Source organism: Eucyclogobius newberryi, unplaced genomic scaffold (assembly GCF_026437365.1).
Source record: "Eucyclogobius newberryi isolate DKJ021-1_F unplaced genomic scaffold, fEucNew1.0.hap1 SCAF_7, whole genome shotgun sequence".
Lineage (NCBI taxonomy): Eukaryota > Metazoa > Chordata > Actinopteri > Gobiiformes > Gobiidae > Eucyclogobius > Eucyclogobius newberryi.
The window spans coordinates 30,198,257-30,207,809 of record NW_027316389.1 but is presented as its reverse complement, the minus strand read 5'-3'; the positions used below and the strand labels follow the sequence as shown (position 1 = coordinate 30,207,809).

General features: G+C 40.4%; 1 protein-coding gene across 1 annotated transcript; it reads right to left on the bottom strand.

Annotated features, from left to right (window-relative positions):
- Window positions 1-1,129: 1,129 nt before the first annotated feature.
- LOC140348821 (uncharacterized) lies at window positions 1,130-7,965 on the bottom strand. Its single transcript, XM_072434923.1, has 2 exons — window positions 7,804-7,965; window positions 1,130-3,991 (listed from the first exon to the last, which is right to left on the bottom strand). The coding sequence occupies exon 2, from the start codon at window positions 3,968-3,970 to the stop codon at window positions 2,954-2,956; it is 1,017 nt and encodes a 338-aa protein (XP_072291024.1). The 5' UTR covers window positions 3,971-3,991; window positions 7,804-7,965; the 3' UTR covers window positions 1,130-2,953.
- Window positions 7,966-9,553: the final 1,588 nt, after the last annotated feature.

Below are 9,553 nucleotides of genomic sequence, written 5' to 3'. Positions count from 1 at the left end.
AGCTTTTAATTACAGGGTCAATCATTTTGCCACATCCGGCCCGCAAGGCCTTTCAATCCGGCCCGCCAAGCTTGTAATATTTAAAAAAAAAAAAGATTATATATATATATATATATATATATATATATATCTTTTTTTTTTTCTCCCTTTTTTGCCCTCAGGCATCTGTCTGCACTTGTATCAATATGTATTGTATTGTGTAAATATGATGTGAAATGAATTAAATAATAAGATTCAATAGCCTATATTTGACAGAAAAGTGATATTTAATTTTTTGGATTTTTTTTCCACACCAATGATGGCGGGCCGGCCCTCCGCTACTTGCCTGGATTCGAATATGGCCCTCGGAGGAAAATAATTGCCCACCCCTGCACTACAACGAAAATGCTGGTAGGCTCCAAGCCGTGCCAAAGGCAGGTTCTGCATAATACAGCATTACCTTTCCCAAATTCAAAAAGGGAGGCTACACCCTGAAAAAGGTCCTAATTGTTGCATCTTCAAGTATTATCAACTCATGCAAATGATGAATGTAATTCTTCATTTCAGCTAAACATTTTCAAGAGATTTTCAAGAGAGCAAGAAACCCTTGCACCTATCATAACTGCTCCACTCTTATAATTAGCTAGGCCTCACTGGTACCTGTGGTCACTGCCATCACTGTCTTGTCTATCAGGTTGTGGATATGTTGTTTGTGGCTTTCATAGCTAATCTGCTAAACTTCTATATATGTACAATGAAAAATAACCATTTCAGGAAAAAAAATTTCATGTAATCCATCCATCCATCTTCTACCGCTTCATCCAGGTTTTTTTCATGTAATAAAGAGTAATTTCTACATCCATGAATTTGTAATTTTACCTAAACTGAAGACAGTGCATCAAATGATTTTTGCTTACTTCTCATTTCTACCTTTTCAGAATATGTTGACGAATGCTTTGATCTGTTGCTGAGAGAACTACAGAAGTTGCCCCACAAGCAGCAGGACAGCCAGCTGACTGAACCACCACCACCACTCAGTCAATCTGTTGAGAGTCACCAGTCAAAGCTGATGCAATTGAAAAACATTAAATACAAGATTTAGAAAACAGTAGAGTGAGATTTATTTTGTTGCAAGATATTTATTGTACATATTAATCAAGATGTGGGAACTTATGTAACAAATACAAAATCTTCCTCGTTTCCAGGTGGTGGATACATTGCCCTGATACTACTCACGACACATGATGGTATCACAACACGATATTGAAAGCCAAGTACGTGCCAGCACCACTTCCTCTATACTGTTCGTATGCAGACCAAGCACACTACAAGGACCATGGATTAAGACAGGTTGGCTCCAATCCTGGATGATGTGTCATACAGGCAGGCACGGGTGTGCCTCATCCATCTTGACTTGCATCTCTGGTACCTCTTGCCTCTGGCCACAAATATTTTCACGGAAGGCCGTGGCTGCAGAGCCGCGGTGCGGTCAAATGGCAGTTTCAGGAACCGCGGCACTGCCATACAGCCTCATGGCTAACGCTAACCCTAACCTTAACCCTAACCCTAACCTTAACCTCACGCGGTCTAAACGGCGTGGTCAAATAGCCCAGCAGTTTCAGGAACCGCGGCACAAAATAACATGGCAGTTTCAGCCGCGCGCCGCGGCTCTGTAGACACTCCCTTCACGGAAATCTATTTACATGTGTGAATAAAGAATCAGAAGACCTTGTAGAAAACAGTCAGTGAACAAAAATCGCAGACTAGGAACTTGCATTGGTGAGTGAAAGGTTGACAAAGCCTAAAGGTTATTGAAAAAAACTCTCATATTTTAGCCAAAATATTTGTATTAAAAATGTCCAATGCATATTCAGAGAAATTAAATTGCCAAACCCGATCCTAATCATTAATTGGAACTATTTTGGGGTAGTTTTGGGTGAATGGGGTGTGGCCTAGAGTGAACGTACTCTCAAACGTATTCCTAATTGGACAAATTTAACTTAAACCAGCAAAATGACATAACCATAACAAAATACTGCAACAATGTCAATGAACACACATCATTAGCAGATAATGAGATGGTACATTAAATATGACATAAAAACATTTCAAACACAGTTCTTAAGGGAAACTAAACTAAAGCATGATTTAGTTACGTTTAGATCACACATGTGATGCGATCCGTCGCGCTAATAAACAAATCCACATGTGTGTTGTATCAGTCCGCACGGGGGAGGGCACATGCGCACTTCCGCCTGAGTTCTAAAATCGCCAAAAAAATTGTCCATTACGCCTTTAAGTCAGTTTAAATGTGAAATACAGTTATTAAGGACTTTAATCCTGAGAAAGTTTCCATCCAGCAGAAGAAGAGGATTTGTTACAGTGGACGATTCCTCTTCTCCACAGGGGTCAGGTCCTTGGACCCATTTGGTGTCGACCCAAAAGGGGGAGGGGGGTTTGGTGAAGACAGTGTTGTTGGTCCATGGGGGGAGGGGAACATTCTTCCATGTCTTGAATGATGAAAATGTAATGTTTTTCAATGGTCTCTTTGGACACTATGTCCTACAGATGCCATTTTGTTCACAAAGAGAATCGCTCTTTGATCAGAAATGGAAGATAAAGGTTCAACATACCTGTCATATACAATAGTGTCTTGAAGCCATGGGGCGGGAGAAACCCTGGCCATTCTGATGCTTATCAGGTACTCAGTGATGAGGGAGCTAGTCAGCTAACAAAAGGGTTTGATAGCCATTTAGAGTTAGGATACAAAGGAGCGTAATCTCAAGTGAAACTGTAAAGACCCTTAATCAGCCTACTCAGAGTAGAATAAATATCTGCATTTTCAAACTAGATTGCGAATGACTGTGGGAGTCAAAACTTCCTGTTTTTCTAAAAAAAACAGTGTCCATATGACGAGCTCATTTATCGTAAAACATGAACATTGGCATTATGAAAACACATGCATCTGATAAGACTAAGGCTTTTCAACAGTGTGGATTCTCATGTGTCTTATTAAGAGGCTTGGTCTTGAAAATGCCTTCTCACAAACATCACAGCTGTAAGGTTTCTCTCCAGTGTGGATTCTCATGTGTGAGATCAAGTTGCTCGAGTCTGAAAATGCCTTCTCACAAACATCACAGCTGTAAGGTTTCTCTCCAGTGTGGATTCTCATGTGTGATATTAAGTGGCTTGAGTCTGAAAATGCCTTCTCACAAACATCACAGCTGTAAGGTTTCTCTCCAGTGTGGATTCTCATGTGTGAGATTAAGTTGCTTGATCTTGAAAATGCCTTCTCACAAACATCACAGCTGTAAGGTTTCTCTCCAGTGTGGATTGTCATGTGTCTAATGAGACCACCTACTTGAGAAAACATGTTTCCACACTGGTCACACTCATAAGGTTTCTCTCCAGTGTGGATTCTCATGTGTGATATTAAGTTGCTCGAGTCTGAAAATGCCTTCTCACAAACATCACAGCTGTAAGGTTTCTCTCCAGTGTGGATTCTCATGTGTGAGATTAAGTTGCTTGATCTTGAAAATGCCTTCTCACAAACATTACAGCTGTAAGGTTTCTCTCCAGTGTGAACTGTCATGTGTGATGTTAAGTTGCTTGATCTTGAAAATGCCTTCTCACAAACATCACAGCTGTAAGATTTCTCTCCAGTGTGAACTCTCATGTGTGATACTAAGCTGCTTGACTTTGAAAATGCCTTCTCACAAACATCACAGCTGTAAGGTTTCTCTCCAGAATGGATACTGGAGTGGGTCTTGAGAGTGCTTGCTGTAGAAAAACTGTCTCCACACTGGTCACACTTGTATGTCTTTTCTCCTGTGAGAGTTCTGGTGTGGATCTTGAGAATACCTGCTGTAGAAAAACTTTTCCCACACTGGTCACACTTGTATAGCTTTTCTCCTGTGTGGTTTCTGGAGTATGTTTTGAGTGCAGAAGCAGAGCTCAATGTCTTTCCACACTGGTCACAGGTGAACCCCATTCTTCTGATGGACTTTTTGATCTGCCATGAGCACAGAAAAAGAAAATGTTAAGTAATAATAGTGTTAAATAAATAACTTATACTTTTGTCAATTCCTTATCATTGCCGAGAGTGGTGTTACTGACAAAATTACTTATAGTTGAGTATTTTCACAAGCTTCGGTGTGTTATGAAAGGGAACAGGACCTTACTGTTTCTTTAAGAATGTGGACAGTGTAACAGGCTCTGGCTTTGGGTGAGGACCAACAGTATCAAACCAGTCTGACCCAGAGCTCTGTCTTTTATATTCAACATTTTGGCAAAAATATGTTGCGATATCAATGAACATACAGTGAAACAATTAAATGTGTTTGTGTGAATGTGGGAGAGTCATGTTTGATCTTTTTTATTATCCGAGTACTTTTCTTTAAAAAGTATTTTTTGCCTCTTTGACAGGACAGCGCAGGGCTCAGAATAAGCGTGATTGAATCGCAAAATGCGACGCAATTTCTCTCAAATGCGATGCATTTGTCAGAAAAAGGTGTTTTTATATCGCAAAATGTGTGTTCAATTGTATAACCAAAGCGCTTAAAATTATTGATCACTCGTCACTCGATTGTCAACAACGGCATGACACAATGTAGGACACTGTGTTGACATGACGAGTCCCGCGGCTGTCTCAGATCGAGTCTGAAAGCGGGAGAAGCCACACTGCAGTAAAGTTAGCGTCATATTCACAGATTTGGACTTCCGAGGTCAATAGCTCCTAAACGCAAAAGTCTTTGCAGATCATACACATTCCACATGCTCGTTTTTAAAAATCAGATGCATATTTTGGCGCTGCGAATTACACTGCTCCGAATGTGCAGAGCCGAGACGAGTACTTAGGGGCCGTCATCAAATGTGCAGCCAGAGATGAGACGAGTACTTAGGGGCCGTCATCAAATGGCAAAACCAAAAATGGAAACGTTTTATACCCGAATAACACAATAGATACACCATGATTGACACCTTTATTTTTCCATCAGAAGCTTATTGCATATTTTTTGTGAGTGTAAAGACTCCTGCAAATAGTCATCTGATAATGATATGGAAGAAAGTTGTAAATAAGGCCATGGGCAGGGACGGAGCGACTCCGTCACAGACTGCCGCAGGAAAAATTGCTTCACACCCTTATCTTTTGACTTAATACCACTTTTATATTTCATTTAATGATATTTTGCGTTGTCGGCAGTACTTTATAAAATCTTTTTTATAATAATTTATTTCATTTATATTGTAGAAATCAATAATCAAAGTGCGGCGGATCCGTAAACCAAGTAATAAACTAACTGCGGCCTAATTGGCTCTAAAAATCGTAGTTTGGGTCAGTTCACTAAAAGGGCAACAGTTCACACATGAGAACTTCATAACCGTCTTGTGACAGGCAAGTGACTGATGTCTGCAAACATCAAACAGCAAACAAACAGAACATTCAGCAAAAACATTTAGTATCTTTAAATGTCACGAGCATAAGCTATTCATCGTGTTCATAAGCGGTCAATATTGTTCACAAGCTCCCCCCACTTTATCTCCTGTTGATCCATATCAAAGAAAGAATGGAAATGACTCAAACCTTCTAAAACGTGACTTTTTGTCAAGATGTAAAAAGAGCAATTGGGGACGTAATTAACGATGCCTCAGGCTACCCCAAATAAATTGTTTGCTGCAGGCTGCAAAATAGACGGGGGCCCGGGGCCCGTAGGCCCTCAAATTGTGGGCAGGCATGGGGTTTGAATTAGGAGGGGGCCCGCCGTGCCCCTGTATCGAAATTCCTCGAAAAAAAAAATCGGTTTCGTTTTGACAGACATGCCACTTCGCAGTATTTTTGCTTCTCATTGGCCGAGCGGTGTCCGTGATCCAATTTTGATGAAAGCGGGGGTCTGATTGGCCGCTGCGTTCGTGTCGCGTTCGGTTGTACTCGGAAATGCCCGGTCTAATTTTGCGCCAAAAGTGATATCTAGGTTGTCGAGCGTCAATCTCTACTCAGTCCACAATTCAGTCTTTTTAAAGTTGTTTGCAACAAAAGCTGTGATTTTGCACATTAGGAACAATGTCAATGTGGAAGTATCTTGAAGGGGGAAAACCCCCACTACCAAAAAACTAAAAGTGAAAGATGAACAGGGGGGAAGAAATGGATTATAAGAAGAATGATATGGACAGGTAGTATATACTCAATATACTGTGGGACACACCTTTCCCCTGCATCAGTCTGACATACACACGGGTATTTATTTGACACGCTTTGGTATTTAAAAGAACTCTTACAAGCTACTATTTTAACAATACTGATACTTGATTTGTTCCCTGAAAAGAAGATTATGGTTCAGAATATTTCATTTCATGATCTCTGGTTTATAGGAATTCAGTATTTGTGCTCTTCCTTCATATTAAAATAAAAGATAAAAGTACTTTAAATTGTTTTACATGCTAATAACGAGGTTTTAAAGAACAAATGTATCTTGTTCTTATGACGCCGCGCGCGCTTGTGGGCCCCTGAAATTGCTGGGGGGCCTAACTTTTTTAGATAGGGGGGCCCCCCTGGAAAACGTCTCTATCAACCCGATCGAGAGACTAAATCTCCAGATTTTTAAAGATATTTCAATTGACCTTTTGTACGCCGTTATCCTTTATTTTGGTAGCGAAGGCGAGCGGGGGAACGTGCGGGGGACACGGGCGCCGCCATGTTTGTTGTGATGACGCTGCTGGGCTCCCAAAATGTAATGCGCAAGTCAAATTTAAATGAATCCTGCCTGGTCTGACGCACATGCATTGCACAACATGTTATTTGTCCCTTGGATTGAAAGAAGTTCACCAGCGCTATAAAATTATTTTACACAGCGCTTCAGGGAAGATCGGGTTGGTAACTCTGCGAAATACTTGAAAAATAGAATAATTTGCCGTTTTTTTTTTAACAAAATGCTGATTTTTATTTTCTGTGGGCTAGTTTTTTCGGTCGAGTTACGGCAAACAGACAGATATTATTTTGCTCAGCCTCATTATCAAATGATATAAATAAAAGGGAAATAGTTTTATTTATTTTATATATTTGCAGCACTACTTAAAAAACAGACCTTTAATATGAGAGTTGAATCAAATGTAAAGAAATTGTGTCATGGGCTTCATCTCAGCGAAGCTACTTTCACTTTGGTTTATCTCCGTTTATTTTATTCTATCTCATGATTTATCTAATTCAACAGTTTCTTCGTTATCGCTCAATGCTGTGGGTGTTTCTTTTTTTGTTACTTTTCAGTGTATTTCATAAGGAACTATGCTTTTTCTTTTCATCTCTGAAGCACATGAAAGAAAAGAGTGAAAAACACCCTGGAACTGAACCTCTGGAGACAATCAACTCAACTATAACTCTTCTCTCCTCTTTGACTACATTTTATTTATTTACTTTCACTTTCATTACTAATCCTTATTAGTCCTTCTTGTACGTATGTTAACCATCTATTGCCTACTTTCACAAGAATGGATGTATTCATTGAAATCATCAATAAAAAACACAAAAACAAAAAAACTTTCCCCTCAACTTCAGGAGTCTATTGTTGCTGGGACAACGGTAAAAACGCGTATATCTTTCATAAAAAGCAATAAATGTGTAAAATAATAGTATAAACACACTCTCAGTAATTCACTTCACATCCAGTCGAGCCGATAAAAAGAGTTTTCATTTCATTTGCGGTGTTGTTTTAGGTGTGTAGCGTTAGCCGACTAGCTAACGTTACAAACAAGCTAAAACGCTGGCCTAAAGGCTGGATATAAGTGAATGAAACACATTCCTGTACAAATATAATGTCATGCTCCACTTACCTTCGGCTGTGTTGAGTTGGAGCCGTTGTAAGTCGCGGCTTTAATCAGAGCAAAGCGATGAAGCCGAGAGTCCAGCAGCAGACGCCGTGTGGAGGAGGTTTGCTCTCGAAGGCAAAAGAGTGGGTGGAGCTACACTCCGTCACATCCGGTGAGAAAATAAAACAAATTTAAACGGGGATCAATTTTTAATTCACTATATCTATCAATCGATCTATCTTAATTGTTTTTTGTTTTGACTTATACAGGTTGTTTTATCATTGTTCATTGTTTTATGTTGCACTGAATCACCAAAGCAAGTTCCTGTTTGTGAATTCTGTTCATTGACAATGGCAATACATCTTTTCTGATTCTGATCAGAGCAACTCTATGGTAAACTGTACAAAGTAGACCGCAAACAATTAAAAGGTGGAATGGACGATTTTTTTGCGCCAAATCAGAGTCCATTTCCTTGTGGCGTGGACTGCCGATTAGTCCTGCCACGTATCAATCATAGAATGCTCACCTGCAGCCTCGTTCTGGCTCCTCCCAGTATAGCAGCACGTTTGCCTGTGTTTAAGCGCATGGATCTATCATAATATAGTTCCCTCAGTGTACAGGACAAAATTAAGATAGAGAAAGACAGTTCGAGCTTGCTCAGAAGAGACGGAAATCTACGGGAGACGAAAGATGCGATGCGATCCGTCGCGCTAATAAAAAAAAACACGTACAGCAAGGCTTTTTTGTGCGTCCGCACGGTGGGAGTGCGCATGCGAATTATTGTCCATTATTCCTTTAATTTAACTATAAATAATACATCAATGTTACAGGTAGAAATAAGTGTAATCCCTCATTCACACAGGACGAGACTGAGGAAGACACCAACTACAAGAAAGGACCAAGCAGACGCCTGAACACATCTGCAAACTACTAGACATCTGCCTGAACACCACATACTTTCAGTTCCGGGGACATTCGTGGCCAACTTGTACTTGGAGCAGTTTGAGAAGAAGACACTGACCTCCTTTTCAGGCTCTACTCCAAGTCTTTGGTACGGTTATGTGGATGACACATTTGTGACAATCAAGACACAAGAGCTGGAAGCCTTCTCAGAGCACATCAATGCTGTGGACCTGAACATCAAGATGCTAAGGAGAACCGCTTGGCCTTTCTTGATAGTTCCACGATCAGAGGGGAGGACGGAAAACTCCAGATAGAAGAGTATAAGAAACCTACACACACGGATCAGTACCACTACAGCACCACCTGGAGGTGATCAGAACATTACAACACTGAGCCCAAATAATGGCCACAAGCTCAGAGGCCGCTCAGCCTATGGTTACCCCGCTCTGGTTCTCAACAAAGTGAAGAGAACCAAGAAGCAGGACAAAAGGGACAAAAGGGAAACAGAACCAAGAAGAAATGGCGTGTCTGTCCCTTATTTCTCTGGATTATTGGAGAAACTGCAAAGAATTTTTGGACAACACAACATTCCTGTTCATTTTAAACCAGACAACACAAAGTGAACACAAGGTTCATCCTAAGGAAGAGATTACATGAAAACAGAGCAATGTAGAGTATTTTGTCCAATGCCAATGACAGTGTGGTTAGAGCAAATTTGTATCAGTTATGTCTTTTAGCTAAAGTCAAGCCTTCTTTAAATCGCACCGACCTTGAAAGGACTATTCATGCTTTTATCAGCTCAAGACTAGACTATTGCAATGCACTTTATGTCGGTGTCTCCCAGTCCGCCCTCAGCCGCCTTCAACTTATA

Coding starts and splice junctions, on each gene's coding strand:
- LOC140348821 (XM_072434923.1), bottom strand. CDS start 3,970: ATGGGGTTCACCTGTGACCAGTGTGGAAAGACATTGAGCTCTGCTTCT.